The 26,491-nt window shown below is 35.8% G+C and overlaps 1 protein-coding gene across 1 annotated transcript in view; it reads left to right on the top strand.

Annotated features, from left to right (window-relative positions):
- LOC129261757 (arrestin domain-containing protein 4-like) overlaps window positions 1-24,629 on the top strand; it is a 33,238-nt gene extending 8,609 nt beyond the window's left edge. Inside the window, exons 2-7 of the mRNA XM_054899799.2 lie at window positions 10,108-10,227; window positions 17,813-18,036; window positions 18,785-18,967; window positions 19,704-19,898; window positions 21,123-21,264; window positions 21,768-24,629. Of these exons, the coding sequence (XP_054755774.2) occupies window positions 10,108-10,227; window positions 17,813-18,036; window positions 18,785-18,967; window positions 19,704-19,898; window positions 21,123-21,264; window positions 21,768-22,450 (1,547 nt within the window). The 3' untranslated portion in view covers window positions 22,451-24,629. The remainder of the gene's footprint in view (window positions 1-10,107; window positions 10,228-17,812; window positions 18,037-18,784; window positions 18,968-19,703; window positions 19,899-21,122; window positions 21,265-21,767) is intronic.
- Window positions 24,630-26,491: the final 1,862 nt, after the last annotated feature.

Here is a 26,491-nt window from a genome sequence, read left to right as displayed (position 1 = left end):
ATCAATATACGTGTCGCCATGTAATTCAATAAAGGAGTCACTTTTTTCGGACTTGCATGAAGTAGGGTGAGAGTAAATAGCCTTTGCCATTGCTGGGGGACTTCCTTAAGAAAGTAACTATCGAGGATTAAAAGAAGGAGGCGATGTTCTGAGATCTGATGACGGAAACAGATGCAAGCTAATTACCTAATGAATGAATTATTGAAATGTATAGGCCGGTATACAGAGACTAGTGCGTTGTTTGTGTATGATAACTTGTCATGCACAGTAAAAAAAAATTATACAACGCTGTTTACTATATGAACCATACAGTAATTGTTTAAACAGTTTAAACAAGTGTTTAAATCTTAAGCAACAAAGTTTGATTTTTAATATCTAATCTTCAATAAATTAAACATGATTGTTTAAACGGTTAAACAAATACTGTAAGGTTCATATAGTAAACAGCGTTGTATAAAATCTTAAACAGCGTTTTTACTGTGTGTGTAATTTATTTTCCCCGGCCTCCATATCATATCCACGGTTTTATCTCAGGTCGAGAGTTAAAGTTTAATATAAAAATTATAGATTTAGTATAATATCGAAATGGAAAATTTGATGTAAATGTTATTGCGTATTTGTAGTTCATACGCAGATAGATAGATAAATAGATAGATGGATATATATATAGATACATAGATAGATATAAGATATGTAGGTAGGTATTAGTTAGTTAGTTAGTTAGTTAGTTAATTAGTTAGTTAATTAGTTAGATAATTAGTTAGTTAGCTAGTTAATAGTTAGTTATTTAGTCAGTCAGTCAGTCATTCAGTCAGTTAGCTAGTTAGTTAGTTAGTTCGATGGATTGGTCAATCGATAGATCGATAGATAGACAGATAGATAGATAGATAGATAGAAAATTGCATCGACAGATAGATAGGTAAGTGGATACCTACGAAGGTGAATACATGTCATGCATGTAGAGTGAACGATCATAATAAATATATTGATTGATGTATTATAGTGCATGTACACATACACTGTTTATCCATATTGCTTTGTTTGGATTTCAACATATTTGATTACACAAATTATTACTTATAATGTAATTTTCAATTTGTCAATACGTTAATATAAACATGACTCATTAGTAAGGGTTTGTATATCTTTAGAATACCCCATCCGCATCGTGCGTACTCGTACGCACTCTTACATAAAAAATATAAATAAAACCGAGGCTTAGACATAGTACGATATGACAAGTTGACCGTTAAAGGATGTGAATTTAAATATCAAGGAATATATATATAGGGGTGTGTGTGTGCGTATGTGATGGTGTGAGTGTGTGTATACTATGAGCATTAATAGTTTATAAATACATGAATATTTCCCTAAATCATGCCGAAAATAATTAATTTACTTTCCATTTATTCCTCGGACCCGTCATCAGCAATAAGCCATGATGATTTCCATAGAAACATTTAATCTTTTTATGAGAGGGGCGAGGATCATGGCTCTGTCCTACCAATAAATAATCTATATATAAGGTCTACTCTTATGAGGATGATACTTTAAACACTGTCAAATATTTAAACAGTACCTCTGTCGTGTGGAAGGTATTAAGAGGTGTTTGAAATGGCTTACGGGTGCGCGGGCCTTATTTTGTCAGCTTTCTCTCGCTTATCCCTCACTTCCAAAATTGAGGAGACTCCGCATCACGACAAATGAAAAGGGATTTTTCTTTATACACTAGATCGAGGGTATAAAGCAAAGACAATTTATACCAGTTTCCTGTATTATCATTATCAGTTGCTGCAATGATTTATATCACTCTCCGATTGAAATAACAATTTCCTGAAATCTTTTGCAATGCTTTTATAGTCGGGGTTCTGGGGTTGGAGGCATAGGCAGGGGTGTTATCATTTATCAAGACGGAATGAAGAGCGAGAAAATGGAATAAGGAATAATGAAGCATGTAAAAATAGAGGTTTGGCTGGCCAAACTCTATAAAAACCCTTTACTCTAATGACACAAGAATTGACGTAAATTTTGGTAATCTCGCCCTACCCCCCCCCCCCACCCCACCCCCCCCCCCCCTCTTCCCACCTTCGCCATCGAAGTATCCTGGTGCCAGCCCTGATGTAGGGAATGAGTAGAAAAGGTAAAATGAGGACACACAAATAAATTCTCATTTTTTTCTAGATAGGAGTGTAGTGTGGACAAAACTGGATACCACACAACACTGAGTGTGTATGAGAGAGAGAGAGAGAAAAAAAAAAGACGAAAAGACAGATAGGCATATCAGAAATTGAAAAAAAATCTTTCATTAAATTATAAATTAAAAGAAGAAAAATAAAGGTCATCCGGTTATTCAGTTTGTATTCACGAAACACTGAGAAATATTTACCAGCGGGCATGACATAAGTGGTCCGGTCCAAGTATTCCAATGAAATATCTTTTTCCTTTCAAGTAGTTGTCAATTTAGATCTCCACTATCAGCCCCTACTGAGAAGCTACTTAGTCCAGGATGTGGCGTTTTGGTTTACAAACTCCCGGCAGGACCGCAGAGCATCATCGCGCCAGAAGGCCGTTGGTTTAGTACTAAGGCAAGCGTTAAAGTCTTTCTGTCTATATCCGTTGATGTACTTGAGTTCTTCTCCTAAAGTGACCTAAGAATTTTTGAGGCAACATATTCCGTTGGTTCACCTTAAACAATTCAGGTTGTTGATTTTCGAGTTTATACGTTTTGGAGTTTTAAGAGGATACTTGTCAGGATTTTGGACCCAAGGCACAGGTTTTGATTGTTCTCTGTTTTAAAGAACGCCGCCACACCACTGGTTCATTACCAGTCCTGTCTGTGTGTTATTCTGAAACTTTGCTGTGTTACTGATGGTTTATCTGATGATAAAGACAATACTGATGATATGTAACACCGATAAAATATTTTTTTAATCAAATTTATAATCAGTTTGGAGGTATTTGCGCGAGGTTAGCATCAAACACGGAGTAAACATTTACGCAAAGCAACTCTTTTAAATTCTTCCCTAACAACCATGCTAGTGTGTAAAGAAAAAAAATCATTAAACGATTTGCTTTACTATATCGGCAGAGTATGTACCGCCCTTTTACACGGAAAAAAATCGTAATTTGGATGATGATTCCAGCGAAAAATAAGGCTAATGGCGATTTTTTTTTAGCACGTCGTGTGAAACCAAACTAGAACATGATTAGCATCACGACCGCTAATCATAATCACGAATTCCAATTCTACTCCGAAGGTGAATTCCGGTAAAGTTTCACTCAAATTACAATACGAATTTTACGTGTGAAAGGTTTGACCTCCAAAACATCTTTTTGGGGGTGGAGCTTACGTGACTTTCAAGCGCTTTCATGCACTCATCGTAGTTTGTATTTGCGATACAGTGGTAATTCGAATTCAAATAACAGTTTTCGAGTGAGCGTGGGAAAGATCTGATGATTCTAAAGACGAATTTCTATCATCATTATTATGATGATTCAAGATTCACGTGTGAAAAGGCCCTTAGTATCAGCCGGTTAAAACAATATTAAAGTATTTCGAATTGATACTGAAATGAAAAGTGCACAATAAAAATTGAAATTCAGGTACAGAGTGAGCTGCAATGGTGAGTGAACTGTAGTACGCTAATATGAGATTATTTTGTTGTCACTATTTTCTATTTCAACGTGCACTGACCTGCAGAATTGCTGGAAGGATGGATGGATTATTAAGGATTAAATAGAACGTAAGAAAAGGGAACAACTCCTGGGGCCAAGCACGATATAAGCTAATCTTTGAGATAGCTCATTATACGCAATCGTCATCGAGAAGAAAGAGAAAGTGGGGGGGGGGCAGAGGGTGTGGAGGAGAAAGAAAATAAACAATAAACAGATGAAATAATGTACAAGAAGTGAAGCAGCTATATTGATGACTATCTAAAAAAATGTTTTGTATACATTTTAACTTCATTTTTAATTTGCTTTTTTTTGCAACGACCAGTCGTTTTTTTTTAAATAAACTAATAAACCGCTGAAAATCTAATCAAAATGTCATTCCAATGTTTGAATGCCCATGATACTTTTTTTTTGTTTTTTTTAGATAAGAAATTAGAAAGTGCATTTGTCTTTAAATGCGTTTCATGAAAGGATGTGGATGTTTTATCCGCCAAAGCACGTTTCTCCATCAGTTACCTTTGTAAAAGTAAGACACAATTATGCATCTATGATCAAATCATTATCAAGGGAAGTTGGCAGATCTGACAACTTGTAAGACGGTAATGATGATGAAACGCTCTGTCACCTCCTGTCAAAATCATCTTGTCATAAAACTTCCGAATTTACCATTTCAAAACCTTTATTTTGGAAAATTTGGAACGGAAAAAATATACCGATATTTTCGTCAGTTTTAAAGGGACAATTCATTGTATATAATGTACTGTACTTTTACTGGCATTAGTTTTATGGCAAATAAGCGATTGCCTCGCCACGCTTCAGAAGTGAATAAACATATTTTTTATGGTTACACTTCGTAATTCCGAAGGTTCGTAATTCCGAAGGTTCTTTATTCCGAAGGTTCGTAATTCCGAAACACGTAAATTGCCTATACCTCGATGTTCGTTAATCCGAAAACGTAAAAGGGTTCGTTAATCCGAACATTTGTGGCTTTATTCCGAAGGTTCGTTATTCCGAAGGTTCGATAATCCGAAAACGAAATAAGGTTTGTTGTTCCGAAGGTTCGTTAGTCCGAAAACGAAATAAGGTTCGTTAATCATTTCGTTTTCGGACTGACGAACCTTCGGAATTTCGAACCTCATTTCGTTTTCGGATTAACGAACCTTCGGAATTACGAACCTCACTTCGTTTTCGGACTAACGAACCTTCAGAATTACGAACCTTCGGAAATATGAACCTTCGGAATAACGAACCTTCGGAATATCCGAACCTTCGGAATAACGAAGCTTCGGAATTACGAATGTATGCGATTTTTTATATTCATAGCTTTTTCCAGTGTTGTTGTTGTCCTTTTTTTCTTTTATACAAATTTCGGGTAGGCAAATTATTATCCACACACCCCACAATTTTCTGGTCATCAAGGAAATTATAATTTTATTATAAAGAAAAAGAAAATCATGTAAGCAATGCATCTCATTATGGGTGGCATGGAGCGTTGTGCATGAGAGGAAGGTGAGAAGTTCATCTAGTCCCGCCGTGGAGAAATAATTACAAGACTCGACATTCTCATTTACGGGACTACATCATCATCAATCATCTCACATAGGTTCATGCACATACAAACTCTGATATAAATAGAAAAATGGGGACGTTTGCTTCTCCAGGTAGACACGCCACGGTAGATGATGCTTGCTTCAACGACGCTGACGTTTTTCAATTGACTATCAATGTATAATTAACATTCTACACTGCGAAAACGCCGGTGTCAATTTAACACCAACCTGGTATCTATATCGGTCCACACCGGAGAAGCGTTGAAACAACTCCAGCTAAGAATCAAACCGATATTGGTTAGCACTAATCGGTGTTCCTTAAATGCCACATTGGTATCTTAGCCTAACGACTAACCGGTTGTTTCAACACCTCTCTGGTGTGGACCGATATAGATACCAGGCTGGTTTTGAATTAACACCGGTGTTTTGCAATGTACATAATATTCGATACGTGCAGTCATGTACAATGTATTCATAACAATAACGCTACGGCCTTTGATCGGTCTGGAGTCGGTTTGCCTGCGGTGTGACTGTGTAGCATTAAGAATTTTGGTGTTCCTTAATCGACTATCAGTGACCATTCTAATGTACAGTAACACTAACGAAACCGGCTCCGAACCGACCGATGAAATGAATTTAGAAATACTGGAACAGCTTTGGTCGGTCTTGAGTAGGTTTCACCAGTGTGACCACAGCATACATGTAATGTCATATTAACACCAACAAAACCGACTGAACATACGTATAACAAATAAGTAAATAAACTCCTCAAAAAAAGTTTGGAAATCTGACTTTGATCGATAATCCCTCCTCGGTTTTAGTGAATACCAATGTGTGATTGATACCATTAAATAGATAATTTTTTTCAAAATGATACCCTACATGATATGATTATGGTTCACATGGAGGTGCAGTGCCTTGAAATGTGGGCATAGGTCAAAATTCAAAAGTTGCAAAATGACACAATATTGAAAGTCACTGTTCTTTTTTCCGTGGTGATGAGTGAGTTTCTCAGCGGTTTCTTTTTTTTTTTTCATGCATCTTAACATCAACATGGAATCAAACACACCTCTGCACAAGTAAACACATAACAAACGAACATGCATGGGTATTTCAAGCCACGGCTCAAACCATGTTATCTCACAAAACAATCACCACATAAACCACAACAAAACATCAAAAATGAAGAAGCAGGGGCTTGATTTGAATGGATTTTCAACTCTATTGACACAGAATAAAGAATCATGTTCTTTTTTTACCCTTCAATCATCCATGACTATTTCTGCTCGTTTTGCAGCTTTCAATTCAGACCTCATCCAACACTTTTGAATCCTACTCTTTTCATGATGGCATGATCATAACAAGCATGGTATCATTTTAAAGAGAATTAAATGATCTTTAGAACGATATCAAATATATATTGTGCAAAATTGGAAATTGGGAAAAATCAATGGCCAAACTCAGATTTCCAAACCTTTTTGAGGGGTTTAAATAAATAAATAAATATATATATATAAATATCTACATATATATGTATATATATATACATGTGTATATATACATATACATATATATATATATATATATATATATATATATATATATATATATATATATATATATATATATATACACATATGTGTGTGTGTGTGTGTGTGTAAATAAATAAATGAATGAATAGATACATCAATACATACAATATATAATAAAACAAAATAAAAAATGAATATATAAATAAATAAATGAACGAATGAATGAATGAAAAAATAAATAGATGAATAAATAGATAGATAAATAAATAACATAATGCTTGGAGCGTTGTGGCCCAGTGGAGTAGTCTACAGACTTTGAAACAGGGGGTCGTGGGTTCGAATCCCAGCCATGGCGTAATTTCCTTCGGCAAGAAATGTATCCACATTGTGCTGCACTCGACCCAGGTGAGATAAATGGGTACCTGGCAGAAATTTATTCCTTGAAATGCCACCACGCTGTAAAAGGCTGCGGGGCTAAAGCCAGGGTAATAATATCCAATTAAGCACATAGGGACGCATTTGGCAGTGATATACGCTATGCATGTAAGCATATTGGTATTATTATGCTTCATAGTCACAGTAACAAAACCAACTCCCAGCCAACTGCGGGAGGTTTATATAACGAACTGGAGTCGGGTTATTATGTTGTTGTTGCTGTTGTTTTTTGTTTGTTTGATTTTGCTTTAAAGGACAAGTCCACCCCATCAAAAAATTGATTTGATTAAAAGAGAAAAATCCAACGAGCATAACACTGAAAATTTCATCAAAATCGGATGTAAAATAAGAAAGTTATGACATTTTAAAGTTTCACTTAATTTCACAAAACAGTTATATGCACATCCTGGTTGTTATGCAAATAAGGCAACTGATGACGTCATCCACTCACTATTTCTTTTGTATTTTATTATATGAAATATGAAATATTCTAATTTTCTCCTCAATGTCAAGTGAAACAGTGATCAATTCCTCCCTGAACATGTGATATTAGCATTGCTTAATACTATGTGATTCAGTCAAGTCGGTCCCTATGGTCATATCTGTAAAAAATGAAATATTGTATAATTCAACAATAAAAAAACAAAAGAAATAGTGAGTGATGGACATCATCGACTGACTCATTTGCATGTCACTGAGTTGTGCATATCACCGTTTTGTGAAAAATAAGCAAAATTTTAAAATGCCATAACTTTCTTATTTTACATCCGATTTTGATGACATTTTCAGTGTTATGCTAGTTTGATTTTTCTCTTTTTATTCAAATCAACATTTTGCTGGGGTGGACTTGACCTTTAAGTGCGAATGTCTCTTTACAAAGGATTTGAGTGGAGATCATTATTCCCCCCCCCCCCGTATTGGTATAATCGTACCTTCTCCTTTCTTCTGCTTTTCTGACAAGGCTAGTACCGTAACGGTGCCAAAGGGAAAATGGAGAAAGCAGAGACGGCCCCTCCATTGATTTTTTTTCCGACTTGACAATAAATCAGAAGAGGAGAAAAATCGTTTTGATAAAAGATAAATCTGAAATCGAAACCATTTTAAAAGTTTTAAAACACTGCAAATGCATGTTTTGAGAATAGGAGAGTGATGAGATATTTCTGTAGGTTTTGTAATAATGTTTTATCAAGATTAAACAAAGATGTCGTCAGCGCCTTCGATTGAATTATTATATTTCGATATAAAGAATGAATATGTAAACCTGATAAAAAAACGTAGCCTACTAAAGCATGTTTGTATCCAAAATAATAATCCCAATGTTGAGGCTCGTAGAGTATATTCGATCAAATCCCGTATTTATTAAAATGAATGCAATTGCAAGGATTTGCTCTACAACCAAACCATAATTGAGGCTTTGTCAAATATGATTGTTCAATTTGTTGCCCGTGAATTGCCGATTGATTGATTTCTGTGGATGCGGTCGATTGACAAATTCATATATCCATGGTCGTCCAGTGAAATTGAATTTATTCCCACCACATCCGATGATCATGAGCTTATTGGTGTGGTATATACCAGCGAACGTGCAATGGTCCGGAAAAGCTATTTAATGATTTTATTATGTTTATCGTACACTTTCATGTTTTACCAACATTTTTTTTTTATTTTGAAAACATCAAGCGCGGACCTTTTTAGAAGGCATTAATTTCTATTTAAATTATTATGGAAAACAGGACATTCATATATTCAATCTGACATTTTAAACATATCATAATGCAATAAACATGACTAGATCATTCAACCTGTAAGATTAGATATAATATATAGTTTACCACGTTTTTTATTTTCACAAAGGCATTTTCTCAAGTTTATTGTTTTGTTATCTATCATATGTTTTTCTTCTTCTTTTCTCACTATTTTGTAATAATATGGAAGGAACTTCCTCGCAGCATTTTCAATATTTTTATTCAATGTATTATCGGTTCAATAGCTAACAGCTGGACTTGCCATCTCCAGATTACGGTAACCAATACGAATGACATAATTCTGAACAAAGATTTGGACTTTGGAAATAAACGTTGAATTGAATTGGTGCAACCAGTGGACAGAGGGGGGCGGCCCGCATGATTTTTCATGTAGAAGCAGTGGATGTAGAATGATGTAGAAGTAGAAAAAAGTGGGAGAGGAACAAAATGAAAGAAAGAATGATAATAATATGGAATACAGTGATCTGGGTCGTGAAATTATGTAATGTCCCTTTTATCAAATCGACTGAAAAAAAAGCTTCATTCGGTTGTGTGAATTTAACATCCAATCTATCAAAATATCTTGGCGACACACCTGTGTGCAGACGATGAAACAATAAAAGGAAACATATATTCTATAATGAAGAAATTATTGCGTTTGTAGGATTCTTTCCTTGTTCGAAGGTTTGACCTTGCCAAAATAGAATATATGCTATTAAGCCCAAAATGACATGAACATATAAAACTATATAACATTCAAGTGTTTTTACGATCCCACATTTACCATGATTTTTTTCTTCTTATTATTTTCGTTCTGGGTTCCGCTACATAAAGGTTTTCAATCTGTCCCTAAAACGCATTGGCCAATAAAAGACATTGTTGCACGCGCACTCTATTCAAATCACTGACCACGAACCAATCAGAATCGCGCATTCATAATCCCCGACCCATCGCGAATCTTTGCGTTATGGGGGTGCACTGACTAGCTTTGATTTACTCAATAGATGATTCGTTATGTAATGATGGGGGGTGGTTCGTTTTTTTAAGGTGATGAATAACGCTTAATCTAACAGAATAACATTAGTTTTGTCTAAAGTAGATCTATATTGGTGTCTTGCAAATTTTCATATTATTATTTTCTATAACCCCCTTCCCCTTTGTTTCCTTCACCAGGTATTCGAGTGAAATTCAAGGGAAAGACGAAGACGGAATGGAGAAACTTCCACGATGATGGAGAAGACTTCTTATGGAAAGAAGTATTGTTCAAACATACTGCCCTCGTCTTTGGTGAAGGTAATTTCTAAAACCTTATGGGGAGCATTTCATAAACCAAACAGTCAATGATACATACATGATTACTGGTATATTGAATTGAATTAAAAATTGAATTATTGTTGTGATCAGCTACTGTACATGCTTTAATCTGATTGGCTTAGAGCAAATAAGCCATTGAAAAATTACCTTTTTTCATGTAACGCCAAACTGCACGTCCCAGCCGAAACACAACGCTTATAGCCAACAACCCTTTCAACAAACGAAGTCTAAATGATTTTGTTTTCTACGCTTTATCTTAAATGTTTGCTAGATTGTGCTTCATCTTTGCTTTACTTTCTGTCACTTACTGAGACCACGTATGAATTATTTAATTCAAACTATTATCGACGTTATTCTAATATATAGCATTGACTATTTTTTATGTTTCATTTTGGGGTAGAACATTAATACATTTGTATTGAATGCCAGTTGCCCCCCCCCCCCCTTCACCATGCACACATTATTATAATTCTGCAATTAAAAGTGTTACCCCAAAATGCTTTGCTACATATATAAAATGAGGAATTAATTGATAGAGACAATTATGCTATTTAGTACATTATTTTTTCAGGAATATTGATTGTTATGGAAATCGAACACTTGTATTCCATGAAAAATATCTACTAAATTTCTTCATTAGTCTGGAGTGGATCCGAGGTGTAATTACTGTGATTAATACCACTTTCCGTTTTCAAATATCAAATTTTACTATACTTGAAGAAAAAAACTTGGGGAACGCACGCAAAATATATTTAAGCCAATTCTTGTCCCTCTAAAGTCTGCTGTTCGATATTCACATAATAGAACACTCGCCGTATTTCATAGAAACCGGGCCGAATTTTATTCTGTATTTTCTGTTCATACCCTTTAATTTAATCAAGCTAATTCTTCATCTCACTGACTGATCGTATTAACACGTGCACAGCCATCGCTCGTGAAGAAGTTAGCCTGATTGATTCAGCCCACTTTTCAAGATAATAACAGTATGAAATTATATCATAAGATGTATAACTCTCTATCATCCTTGGAATAAAGGAAATAAAATAGATTTGAACTTATTTATTATTTCGAAATTGTATGTTTTGAATGCAAACAGATAATATATCGACATTTTACCCTTCTTTCACTAATGCTGTCTGAAATGAGAGACCACATTACTTCAACACTTGCTGTATGGGACACTCATCGACAAGGTGGTTGTAACCTACGCTCAGACTTTATCAGATTTTATCTAGGTTTTCGCTGTTCAATATTTGCATCCAACATCAACATGACCAACGTTCTTTTTTCTCTCCATGAAATAACTTTGAATGAAAAGGGGATACTGCTTACCTCTATGTTAACTTATTTTATCCTACACAAATAAAAACAATATTGATGTGTTTAATCATAATAAACCTGGATGTAGACTAGCCCGATTAATAGTCTGGTTGATATATCAGCATGGCTGTTTACTCCATTCTTTACTCAGTTCTCAAGCCTCTCCAGGAATGAAATTGCAAATATATTAGACCGACTCCACCGTGGATCATAACGACTCATTATGTCATTTTTTTCTTGCATTTGATATTTCGATTTCTCAGAACTCCCAACTACGTACGGGAATACATTTCAAAATGATGTGTGCATTATACAGGAGAAGATGGAAATACAACGGAATATAATAGAGATAAAAATGCAATAGGTTCTAGGCGATGAAAGTGATTTTATAAGTTGCTTATCTGTCTACACTCTCGGATTTTGTACGACAGTTTGAAATGTTTGATGTACGAAGAGAACGCGATGATGGAGGGAAAGCAGTTACAAGCCACTGAAATCCTTGCATCCGATTGGCTGAAAGCAATTTAGCCAGTTGAAATTACTGACAAGATTCTTGCTGAAGCACTGTCATTAGTCATGTAATTTAACGTCTTAAGTAGATATGAAAATATATATGTCTTTTATTTCTTTTGAAAACCCCAACATTTTCAATAAATTTTTATCACTTTTTTCACGCTTGGCATGCTGGACTAAAGAGCGTAGATATAGACTGCAATGATATGCCTACACACTATACAAATGATAAAGTGCTAGAATGGTCATTTTCAGGAGCTCGTATGTTATGATCACTGAACTGCATTTGTTGATTTCCATCAATTTGGATGCTAAAGAGAGCATTCGTTGCATTGACCATAAGAGGTGCTGCGTTTAGCACTTAAAGTGCCAAAAATCAACAACTGAAGTTAAGTTACTTTTATTTAAAAGCTACTTTAATTGCTGAATTTTATATGCTTTCTATTGGAGTGTGCGTCTAAAGTAGATGTGAACGTACAAGTTCATGAATTGCACACATATATACAAATGCACACATATATATATATATATATATATATATATATATATACATAATTATATAAATGTGTGATATTATACATGTACAACAGCTTTGGCAACTCTTTTATTTAAATATTTTGTGAAAGAAATGGATGACGAGAACAATGGTAGGCGTAGCTTAAATCAAGGTTCCCCAGAGCTATCTGCCCTTTGGAAAAATTGGTAATGCCGAAGAAATTTCTTTGCCGGGAATCGAACCCGGGCCCCCATATATATATATATTGTTTTATGTAATTGGCATGCAAATAGCAGCTGCATTGCAAATGCTTTTTTACAATAATACAATACATAGTACTAAATTGAGCAATATTACAAACTAGGATATAATGCACTTCGGGAGATGCTCCACTTCAAGTGCTTAAAACAGCATGTGATGTACTATATTGGTGCGGCGTTTAGCACCCCAAGCTGAAAATAAACAACGGAAGTGAAGTTACTATATACAAGCTACTTAAAGTGTTATAATAGGACACTTTGTGTGTAGTCTAAAGAAGATGTGAACGCACTTGTATACTAGTAATATTTGTAAAAAATCATGTTCTTTCAAAAACAAAAATCATTATTTTTTCATATTGATTTATATCAATGACATATAAAGGGCATAACAAAATGCTTTTCTAATGATACACTTAAAAATAAGTGCTATGTTCATAACTTTTCGAGCTATTTTTAACACTGTTAGGATATATGCTTGTTGTTACTGCCCTACAGGTGCTGACTGCCTTCACTTCAGGTGCTGAAAACAGCATTTGATGTGTTATATAAAGCACTCAAAGTGCTGCGTTTGGCCCCTAAAGCTGAAAATCAACAACTGAAGTGAGGTTTTTATACAAGCTCCTATAGACGTGCTGAATTTAGCACTTTATGTCTTAGCATATATACATGTACGTCTGAAGTAGATGTGAACTCACTTGTATATGATTTCTAACAAAGCGTGTTTTTTTTTTCACTATGGACTTATACCATTAGTATGTAAATAGCATAGGCCTATAAAATGCTCTCGTGATGATTACACTTTTTGCAAAGCGATCAGAGACATCAAATCAACGCTTCGCCATTATGACGAGAGGAGGAGTTCGGAAAAAAATATATAAATCACTTGAAATCGATGGTGATTGAATGTATTTGAACAAGGGTGATTTGTACTTGATGTAGTGCTATTATATACTGATGATGTATGGTTCACAGCATGTGCTTTGGAATGATTTTAACTAAAAGGTGCTCGATCAAAAGTTATTTTGAAAATGTTGATGAAGTGCTATCAACTTTACAACATGGCACTTCAAAGAAGGCAATAGGGGACACCGGTCCATGTGGTTTCTCAAGAAGTTAAATAATAACGGGGAAAACGGAAAAAGGGATAAAGAACATGTAAGAGAGGAAAATATAAGGGCATGAAAAATGAATGAGAGATATCTAGTCATGTGATATTAAATTGTAATTCAAATTAATTGAGAAACAGTAGGTCTTCTTGCCCACCCACCCCTCCTTACAGTACCAGTCCGCCCCCAAAAAAGTTGATTTGAATAGAGATATAAAGAAAATAACACTTCAAATATGGGCGGGATGTAAATAAAGTCATCACACTATATTATAAGCCATCATTGTCATTATCTTTTATTTGGTGCAGACCCTTATGTTATCATATTATGATATTTAATTGTAATATTTCTTTTTTCGTATTATTGAAGAAAAAAAATAGTAACACAATCACCACCATCATCATTACCATCATTATCATCATCATCATCATCATCATCACCATCATCATCATCATCACCATCATCATCATCATCATCATCACCATCATCATCATCGTCATCATCACCATCATTATCATCACCATCATCATCACCATCATTATCATCATCATCATCACCATCACCATCATCATCATCATCATCATCATCATCACCATCATCGTCATCATCATCACCATCATTATCATCATCATCACCATCATCATCACCATCATTATCATCATCATCATCATCACCATCACCATCAACATCATCATCATCACCAAAATCATCATCATCATCATCATCTTTAATGAAAATTGGGTCTTATGATCACCATAACGAGCATCAGCACCATAATAACCATCAATATAAAACAAATAGCATCGATAAATATGAATCTAAAACCACGATGGCATCAACTATTTATCATATCACCCCTGTGTAGCATTGTTTTCTTCAAAACTGTTGATCATTAAAAATGCGTGTTTATTCATTTTCAATTACATCATTTGGTTAAATGATTGTTTGTCGTGTATATTATGCTTGATTCATTTTAGAAGTCACACGCCCACATGGCGCCCCCACCCCACCCCAACGGAACATCAGACATGAATCGATTTGCCCTCCGAAACACACGATGTCCGGCTAACCCGTTTGCTCTGAACACCCGAATAGCCATTTCCATCAATAAATGCATAATTGTTTTTCCCGCTTCATTGGGGTCCAAAAGTCACGAATAAATAGTCCCGAATAACAAAAAGAAAGGGTGGGCATTAGAACTGAGAAACGTCATCAGGCATTTTCCATTCCATTTGATTTAAAGGGGTTATTTAAAACTTCGTACTTTTTAACAAAAATATGAACGTATTCGGCATATCCACATGAGCAAGTGTTAATACAAAATATTTTAGTAATTGGAATAAGAAACATTCTTAATGTTAAACAAATAAAGGAAATTATTTTAATCATTAACTACATGCATAGACTGAAATTCCGTATGCGCTTACAGGAAAACATTTCAGGCATATCATTTTTATCTTTTTTTTTTATTCTTATTTCATAACCAATTCTCCTTGTGCTGTAGTTATCTCAACTGCTCCTTCACTGTCATAACTGAATTCATTATGAAAAATGTATTTTGAAAATATGATCGTAGAGTTTGATTCTACGATTGATCTCACACAAATGATAAACAAAATCCATCATGTAAACGATTCTTGTGATCAATTACTTACACGTTACTAAACACTTTACAATCGGAACCCTACCACTGATTCCTTTTCTTCCTATTTCCAGGAGTTTTCAAAGATTATTCAAAGGTTACAAAGGATATTTTATGGATTCCATTAATGGAGTAAACAAATGAAAATATATGAAAATTTAAAAAATATATAAACCCCTCAAAAAAAGTTTGGAAATCTGTGTTTGGCCATTAATTTCTCCCAACTCCTAATTTTACACAATGCATATTTACATCATTCAAAAGGTCATTAAATTTTCTTTAAAATGATACCATGCTTGTTATGATCATGCCATCACGAAAAGAGTAGAATTCAAAAGAGTTGGATGAGGTCTGAATTGGAAAGCTGCAAAACGAGCAAAAAGAAGTTTGAAAATCTGACTTTGGCCATTAATTTCTCCCAAGTTCCAGTTTTACACAATGCATATTTTACATCATTTAAAAGATCATTTAATTTTCTTTAAAATGATACCATGCTTGTTAAGATCATGCCATCACGAAAAGAGCAGGATTTAAAAGTGTTGGATTAGGTCTGAACTGAAAAAGCTGCAAAACGAGCGAAATAGTCATGAATGGTCAATACAGAACTTGATTAATTTGCCTGTGAAAATCCATTCAAATCAAGCCCAGCTGCTTCTGTAGTGAAGGTTCTGTGAGATAACATGGTTTGAGTCGTGGTTTGAAATACCCATTCATGTTTGTATGTTTGTTTGTTTGTTTGTTGTTATGTGCTTGTTGTGCAGAGGTATGTTTGATTCCATGTTAATGTTGATGTTAAGGTGCATGAGAATAATTAAAAGAAACCGCTGAGAAACTCACTCATCACCACGGAAAAAAAGAACAGTGGCATTCAATATTGTGTCATTTTGCAACTTTTGAATTTTGACCTTGCCCCACATTTCAGGGCACTGCACCTCCATGTGAATGATAATTACATCATGTAGGTTATCATTTTAAATAAAATTAAATAATCTGTTCATTGACATTAATTACACATTGATATTTATCGATCAAAGTCAAATGAAACCGCTGAGACTCTCACTCATCACCACGGAAAAAAGAACAGTGACTTTCAATATTGTGTCATTTTGCAAGTTTTGAATTTTGACCTTGCCCCACATTTCAGGGCACTGCACCTCCATGTGAATGATAATTACATCATGTAGGTTATCATTTTAAATAAAATTAAATAATCTGTTCATTGACATTAATTACACATTGATATTTATCGATCAAAGTCAAATGAAACCGCTGAGACTCTCACTCATCACCACGGAAAAAAGAACAGTGACTTTCAATATTGTGTCATTTTGCAAGTTTTGAATTTTGACCTTGCCCCACATTTCAAGGCACTGCACCTCCATGTGAACCATAATCATATCATGGATGGTATCATTCTAAAGAGAATTAAATGATCTATCGTTTGATATTAATTACACATTGATATTTTCTAAAACCGAGGAGGTATTATCGATCAAAGTCAGATTTCTAAACTTTTTTTGAGGAGTTTATATATTTTTAAAATCAAGAAGATGTACGGATAATATTCGCTAACTCGCTCGAATTTTCCCTAATATTTCAATACAGAAGGAAGGAAATGCATGGACATTCGTAGTAGCCATGGCCCTAAGAAGCCAAGGTGCTATGCGTGCTGAAGCCTAATATTTTCGTTGTGGTGCTGTGTGCAATATTCTCCATACGCAGCACCCTCTGTAATTCTGTAAGGTGTGCAAAAATGGAGAAATATAACCAAAATGACCTTCATATTGTGTATAGTCAAACTTTTTTTTCCATTTTTTTTGCTTGTTCAAATTTCTCGGGACCACAATGACCTTCATTTTGTAGTAGAGCCCCTTTTTTTCTTTCCAAACTTAAATCAGCACCCCTGGAAACAAAAATCGTTCCCATGGCCCTTTATATAGCCCATTCGACATATTTGACTATTACTACATGAATATTAAGGTTTTTTTTTCAGGATCACACCTGAATTGTAAAAGCACTGCGTTTGGGCTGAAAGATAATTTGTTTTTTCTTTCTTTTAAGATGACGGCGCTAGCATAGCACATTGAGGTTTTTATTTCAGTATAACACAATTTGAAGAGTGGAAACATTGATTTAGACTTCAGAGTTTGTTTGTGTTTATTTTAAGACAATACAACTTGATGAATAAAATCACTGAATAGGACCCTAATATTTTTTGTTTCTTCAGATGATACATGTGATCGGAGTCACATCCTTCCAGCCGGTGAACACAAGTTCCCGTTTCGCTACCGCCTACCTCTCGGCCTACCTCCAGAGCTCTACTGCAAGTTTGCCCAGGTCTCCTACATGGTCAAAGCTGTCATCGACCGCCCCCGGAAGTACGACCATTCGGCAAAGAGGGCTTTCAAGATCAAACCCTTGGTCGACCTCAATATCATCCCCGAAGTGCTGGTGAGTAGCCCAGGCGACCGTAAGCCTTAATAGTAGGAAGTTTTCGCAATAACTACGCAGACACTATCTATAACGCAGAGATTCGTTTGTCAAAAGCCCTTCAATAACAAAGAAATATCTGTCAAAAATATGGGAATCAAAACAGCAGTGTCGTCATGGATTCTGGACAAACGAATCTTCGACGAAACCTCTCAGCTGTCAATTGTGTTTTCACTTGCGTCTTCAAAGGTGCGTTGTAGAAAACGTCTGTGTAGTTGTTGCGTTTTTTTTTTTTTTTTGGGGGGGGGACTCTATCACCCCGACCCAACTAATCATCATCATGCGCGTAAAAATATATTACACGAAAGTAGTTTCATGAGTCAGGAAAAAACCCATACATTTCCACGCACTTTGTGATCTGTATCTTGCGTTTTTTAGTCTGAAATTTATATCAAAGGGTCGACAGAACACATCTTGCACCCTTGGTAGGTGGTTTTTTTTTATCGCGAAATATAAAAGGAAGATTTTAAATATTTTTAGGGGTAGCAATACCCTAAGCTAGGGCTATGCAATACATCGTAATATTCTTTTGTTTTGATATATATATTCCAGGGCCCCAAAATTGCGCATGAACGTGTCTTTTGGAAAAGAAAAGAAACAAACCGCCGTTTTAACACGCTTCTAATTTATTGAAACTTTACGTGTGATTGCTTCTCTTTCTGCAACAGACATGTCTTATTTATTTTGTACATATATTTTTTCTCGTAAGGTTCCGATAGGAGATCAGAAGACAGTTAATGAGGGCTGCCTGTGTTGTGAGACTGGTCCAATCACACTAGACGTCAATGTTAATAAACGAGGCTATGTGGTAGGAGAGTCTATGTGGGTCTCAGGGTGTCTTGATAACCAGAGCAACAACGACGTGTCTTACATCTCCTGTACCTTGACGCAGGTATGCCCGACATAGCGTTTTAGTTGTGTTTCTTTTATTATTATTATTGTTCTCACATGCATTTGTCGTTGGTACAAATAATATTAAGGCGGCACAAATTAAGTTACGACCTCGTGGGAAGGTGTTAACTTTCTCAAAACCTTTGTGCTTGTCGACAAAACGGTCGACCATAGAGGATTCGTCGAGATCATGTACCTCCTCAAATATCCTACAGGCCTGTAAATAGATGGAAGACTAATTTTGATGACCCCCAAGGTGTTACGACCCGACTATAATGCCTATAGCACAAATGTTTTCGGTAAAACGGTTTGCTCAGTGGCATAAATGCCATGTCGGGATTGCGCCTCGAGCTTTCTTGATTGTGTCTAACCAGGCGCTTTACCTAAAAACATGATACAGTTATGAGAGAAGTGGGCGAACAATCTAAATTCCTATCAATTCCACTTAGACTTTAACGCATTCTATGTTTATATTCATCATTTGCAATATTGTCGAGCGAGAGGCAAAATAAAAAATAAAAACCGCAATTTTAATAGTATTTCTTTCGTAATCTATTGGTACATGAAACCTCTGTAAGACTAAAGGCTCACAGAAAACCATTTGAATGAAAACGTGGTCTGGAGGGACTTATTGGTAGTGCCGTTACTATTCAAGGTGTAGGGGACCAGTTTCATAAAAAATTACAGCTATTGTAACATTGTCCTTTTGAAATGAAATCTTTATTCATACGATCCAGACACTGACCTTCTTCTCCAAGTCTGGCTGGCGGACGGACGACAAGAGAATCCGAGACGACATCGTCGAGATTGAACTGGAAGGATGTCCGTCGTACCAGAAAAAAGCGATCGAACCCACCGCTTTCAGAGTCCCTCCTGTCGTCCCCTGCGCCTTCGAGACCTGCCCGAATATCTTCCTCGAGTATTCGCTTCAGGTCAGTCATGCCCTTATTGCTACGCCTAGGGCCCTGTTGTAGATTAATGCTACAGTCACACTTACGATCAAACTTACTGATAGTACGTCATTAGAAATAACGTAATACCTTTGGTCGGTCTGGGCCTCGTCTTACAAAGAGTTACGATTGATCCGATCAACCTCAAGTAATATGGATATCCATCATTGTAATAATTTTTTATTTAGAAAAATTTGCACAATGTCCCTTGAAAACAAAAAGAGGCACACTGACTTTTTAAAGAAAACTATGAATTCATTAATATTCATTACATTTATCGAATATTTTGAACAAACGAGGTTTTTTATGTTGACGTTGCTGGCTTTCCATAGTTGTGGTTGATTGAATCAATTGTAACTCTTTGTAAGACGGGACCCTGGAGACGGTTTTACCGGTGCGACCGATCATTACCAACTGTATCCCGACAGACTATGCTAAAAACATGAACAAAGAGAAAATGAAAGAAAAGTCCGGGGGAAGGTATTAGGAAAGAGGGTGTGTGACCCCCAAATCTGAAACCATACCGTTAAGAACGAAAGTTGCGTATTGAATGAGGAGCTAAAAAACTCTCACGTTAGATGGCCCTCTGCAAATTGGGGTGCTTGGAAAATCGAATTAAACATTTAATGGGAGTCAGGAGAACTGACTGAAATGAGGGGCTTAGGAACGAGGAAAATGAGTTGATCTATGCAACAAGGTTGACAAATATATGCTTGGGAACAACTGGCAAGACATAACAAATTCGGTCTTCACACATACCCACATTGCCATTATCCGTGCGTGACCCAGCTCCCCCCCCCCCCTCCTCCAGAGCATAATAAGAAGAAAAGGACAGAGAGTGAAACGAAAATAGTGTCACCTAAACATAGCCGTCACCGTTAAGTCGTGTTGTCTCTTCCCTTTCAAAGTTATCATGAGCTTTCCCGTTCTTATCCTATCAAAATCGAGGAAAATTGTGTCAAACGATCAATATTAATTGAAAGCTTTCCCAATAATTTTGCAGACCGATAATTCAAATTCACTTCAAACTACTGTATTCAAATTATAGAAAGCTATCGTTCTCGTTGGCGCTGTATTTATTATCATAATACAGCTTGAAGGCATTTGATTGTCTACTCTAATTCAATGACATCCGAGCAAGAAGAGATTGGTTAGTAACACGATTTTTTTTTTCTATATTTTTTTTCACATCCATGTGACAAATAGATATCAGCAGTTGTAGGGTTCGAGACTCCGGCGTGTACTTTGAAGTTGCCTATATCCATCGGGACCATTGCTGCAATCAATACCTATCGAAGGCCATCAGTCAACATGGCCGTCACCCACCAGTCAGAAGTCAAACGAATGGGTACGTGCACACACAAAAAAAGAGGGTCGCATTTCTATCGTTCAATTAGCAACATTTTGTACTCATTTAGGGGTGTACCCTTGGGGGAAGGTGCACAAAGTAATGCACCTATTAAACAGGGGCCGCGGAACGGTTTTCACAGTGGGGGGCTGACCATGCCAAAAAATCACATTCATACGGTCAATTTTTACGTTTTTGTACACGGTTTTGGAAAAAGGTGGGGGCTGAAGCCCCCCGCTTCTGCGGCCCCTTTTAAAGAAGCTGCACAAGTGCAAGAGAAGAGAATGTGCAAATGAACTAGTTTAAGCTATTGATTAAAACTTAAGAACACATATGCATATTAGCAGCTAAGAATATTAGATAGAAATGTTTATAGATAGATTTGACAGGTACATTGAAAGATGATTAAGATGGACTGGTATATACAGATATCTGCAGATAGATTAATAGATAGGGGAAAGAACAAATCTATTGATTGACTTATCTTTTTTATCTATCGTCAGTGCCACCACCTCCATCCTACGATATTGCAGTATCCGGTTTTCGGGAGGTTGAACCTATTCAAAGCAGTTCTCCAGTTACAAGGACAAATCCTAGTAGACTATTTGAAGATTTACCTATAATATCCAACTATAGCGCATCAGACAATAACGTCCTCCCTGTACCCTGCAGTCCGCGGTCGCCGCCAGGAAAGGGAAAACACAGCACGTCACCAACTTCAGAGAAAAACAGGCAGCGTTCAACGTCGCCGACATCAAGGAACTTTTCTACGTTGTCAAGAAGCAATATACCGACCTCACACAGCTCAGCGTCACCGACGGCTCGAGTGAAGTATGATACTCTTCCTTCAGCTAATGACAGGCGAAGCGGTAAAACTGCCGCGGTAATGGCCAACCCGGTTACAACATCACCGGCTCGCATCATACTGCCCTTAGGTAGTCCACGGTCTTCGGCACCGCGGTTGAGGTATGATTCGACACCAACTTCGGAACGCGGCGAAAGTGCGTCGCTTCTGACGAATAGAATGACGTCTCCTGACGCAAGCACATATTACGATTCTTCATTAGGTTATGGACAAACGCCACTTGCTGATCCTTGGCGGACGCAGAACCAATATATTCGAGACGAACCTCAAGATCAAAATATGGGTCGGACTCGGGGAAGAATTGCCGAAGCATTCGTGTGATTTTTGTTTGTTTGTTTTTATGTAGATTTGTTTATATTTAGGTTTATTGTAAAATAAAAAGTCACTTGCCTCATAGTTTTGAGATTCAAGTTCCAACCAACTGCTCTAAGGTCCTTAGGCAAGGCATTTTCATGAGTTTTGAGTAACCACCTGGCAGCAGAGTGCATATCACTTTGATATACGTTAACACGAATGATAAGGACCTTGGTATACGAAACAAAATGTGGTAGGCATATTTATAGTTAAGAAATCTCAGGAAAATAATATTTCATTTTTGTATGCGTTTGATGATATCCTACCAATGTAGCAAAGCATAGGGCTACCATTGGAAGTGCAAGCTTAAATTGTTCCTACTACTTGTCATGTGTGTCTCAGTCTAATTTTGAATTTGAGATAGTCTTAGGGATAAAAAAAAACACCTGAAAAAATAAAATTTTAAATCTAATACTTCGAAATATATTCCGCAACCATGGCAACGTCTCAACAGGATACAAACATCACAGTCAACGTTGTTGTAAGTTCGAATACCAGCTCTCTCGTTACTGTCAGTGGTATACTTTCCTCAACAACTTGGCATATTTGGTGAAAATTACGTGGATTTTTAATAAAGCACATCATTATTGCTTGTTTATTCTCTTAATGTAGATTTCAACCTTTTAAGGTTTAGTTTCGGTGATCTTTTCATCGTATTTTTTTTTCAAATATGAAGTACACAAATTAAGAGGTATAATTCTGACCTTAACTTGATTTTTTTTACATGGGTTATGACATTTCAATTCCGTGAGTTCTAAGAGGAGCACCATTATTTTTTTTACTGTGTCATGCTGTCTGACGGCACAGCTATACAGGCCAAACCGACCAAAGTTTAAACGTTAATTCCAATGAGCATATAATCGGTCGACTTAGATTTGGTTTCGTTATGGTCCATTTTAGTTAATTTTAAGTCCAAAAGAGAGAAAAAAACGTAGGCTAACATCCATTTTCTTTTTGCATTTGTGGCCTAAATCATGTACATAGGCACCAAAGCATAACTGTGAAAAGTTTGATTAACTGGCATGGACTTCATTAGTTTTCATTTTACTGTTAAAGCCTATCTACGAGACAGATCTTTCGGAATAATTTTGTTCGCATAAATGAGATAAGGGAAACATGGATATGCTGCTTTCTACATATTATAGAGTTATTCCTCTGATCCAAAACAATTTTCCCTTGAGATTTGTATTCCATATTCCTAAAAAAAAGACACTCTTAAAGTAAAATGGGACGCTTGAAACCAATTGAACTTTGTTTAAAGGCAAGATATGTATTACAAGTATCAAAACATGGATTAACTTTGTCTTATCATAAAAATGGGGTAAATGTTAAGTGTCCAAAAGCGGAGAATTGTTTCACTTGAGACATCACACACCTTTCTCACATTTCCGATGGGAGGATCTCCTTTTATAGCATAATATATCATAGCGTTATCAATATTCAAGTGCTCATAACTTTCGTATTGCTTGTCAGATTTCACTGAAACATCTTATTCTTCAAATTTGCTGCTTGAACACGAGCCAGTGTGTTCCAATGGCTTTATTCCCTTTTAAAAAGATACCTAGTTATATTGACCCATAAACCATTGGGGGCAGCTCTCCATGTCTAAAGTGATGGCACAGTGACAGCCGGATCTGAACCAGAAAACAATCACATCGGATCGTATTACATTCCTTTTTTTTTTTTTTACTCGGGAAGAGGAGTGGCCCAACCTGACTGATTTCCGGTTCAAATCTGAACTAAAATTCTATTAGTGTATGACAAGCAAAAAATAAAGAAATAAAATAATAACAACATTAATAATAAGAGTAATAATAATGATGATGATGATAATGATGATAATAACAAAAATAATAAGACGTTGGCAGATAACTTGTCGATGCATGTGCTGTGATTTCAAGAGATTTTTGTATCATTTTAGACAGAGCGAGACGACCCTCTCCCCAATCTTGCAGACAATAGGACCTATAAAATTCTTAATTCGTGGATGAAACATTCACAATGTATCACAGGATACATTGGAGAGCTTAGCATCGATTTATATGTAGTCTATGCAGTTTTCATTACATGTATGAGATTGCTACTTAGCAAGAAGTATGTGAGATGTAACAAAAAAGATAGTAAAATAAATAGTCTGCAAAATTGGAACAAATAAACTTCCGAAATACCGCTTTGTTTTTTGTACCAATGTGTTTACATGTGTGTGTGATGTATAGTAATGCCCTTTTTATATTCATATCATTGATTGTTTTACTCTTACACATATGCAAGGGGTGTCCCCAGGATGTTTTGATGGGGGGCAATGGAACAATTAAAGGACGTAATATTTCCTCATATGAATTTATAAGGGCATTGTACTAGTAGTTTTCCGGTCAGACTTCTCTATTTTATATTTTCTTTCTTCTAACTTACTTTCTCCTACTTCTCTCCCCTTTTCTCCATTTTAGTCCTATCATTTTATTTCGTGAATAACAATAGAGTCGATTACCCCTATCCCCGTTGTGGGGCTGTCCTATAATGAGAACTGAGGGTGTCGGCAGTGGCAGATAGTGCATTTCGTAAGGGGGAGAGTGGTAGAGCAGAAAAACAAAGTAGGTGAAGTAAAATTCGAGGGGGAGCCCCATAAAATATTTTAGTCAAAAACAAGAGAAAACCCTAGCTATGTAACGGGCCTGGTGGACATTTACTTCGTAAAACATCCCACAATTCGATTCTATTCAAAGTCTATGTGAATCACGACATTCAAAATCATCATCGAAACAACCCATCAATTTAACACTAACAGAAAATAATGATAACAAGACAAAAAGAAATCGTAAATTTTAATTTTCACAAATGCAATAAGAAAATCAACGCTGGAACCAGATTACTCTCTGTTCCCACAATGTGGCATACATTGAACTTTTAAGGCATGTGATTTTCTTTTTAAAATTCAGATACCCCCCGCCAAATGAGTTTTTGGTATCCTTTCTTCAAATTGTTTTGCTCACTCATGCGTGAATGAGGAATAATCTAAGTAATATCAGATGAAAGAGGAGATTCTAAGCTTTACAATGGTAGATCATTTGTCTATTGTATTTGTGATTAAGTTATGATAAATCATCGCTAAATCTCGGTTTCGTTTTTTCTGGGACGCACTGTATAATGTTAAACCAAATAGAAAAATCTTAACCATGGATTACTGGTACGTGTTGTATGAAACATTCAATTTCGAAAAAAACTGTCAATTTTCATGTCCTCTTGCTGTTAAAAAGGTTGTGGTATATCAACGATCTTTTGAATTGCCTCTGATTAGTTCAACTTCAGCCTCGCGGATTACTTCAATTTACTCCTTACACTTAATTGCGATGAACGTAATGTTGATATATCAGATACAGGTAGAAATCTGTTTAAAAAAAATGCACCAAGGACTGGTGTAATGCAAATAAACTGACAATGCAAATAAAAGTATTTTTACCAGCTATCTACCCCGAAAGAAAGGACTGTGACCAATTTTCAAGAGGAGTCGCTGGTTTGGATACTAAGTAATGGTGACTTGGGTCAAATGCTACATTTTAGTACACACGTTTCAGGTTTGTTTTGTCTTCCAAACATTACAGAGAACAATTCAGTTAAACAGATAAATTAAAAAATTAAAAAATACGAGGAGTGGCACACATTATGTGAAAGGAAAGAACGACAGGCAGCCCTGTTGAAGCAGAGCTTGTGGAATTATTTGTTTAATTAGAATAAATTTATTGAGGTACAAAAGATTGGCAAAAAGCAAGCTTTCATTAATGATCTAATAAAAGCAAAACCAAGATTACAACAAAATCACTTACATACATGTAAATAAAATCAAATTCTGACTCATTATCTAGGCGATGCTGAGTAATAAACATAACAAATATTTTTGCATGAAATGATGACATGATTCACATGAAAATGAATAAAATAAAGTTATCAGAACGTAAAATTAAATATATGAACTACAAATCGTAAGATTTATTCACTGATAAAATCCACTGA

The sequence above is a fragment of the Lytechinus pictus genome, chromosome 5 (assembly GCF_037042905.1).
Source record: "Lytechinus pictus isolate F3 Inbred chromosome 5, Lp3.0, whole genome shotgun sequence".
Taxonomy (NCBI): Eukaryota; Metazoa; Echinodermata; class Echinoidea; order Temnopleuroida; family Toxopneustidae; genus Lytechinus; species Lytechinus pictus.
This window is presented reverse-complemented; position numbering and strand designations above follow the sequence as displayed.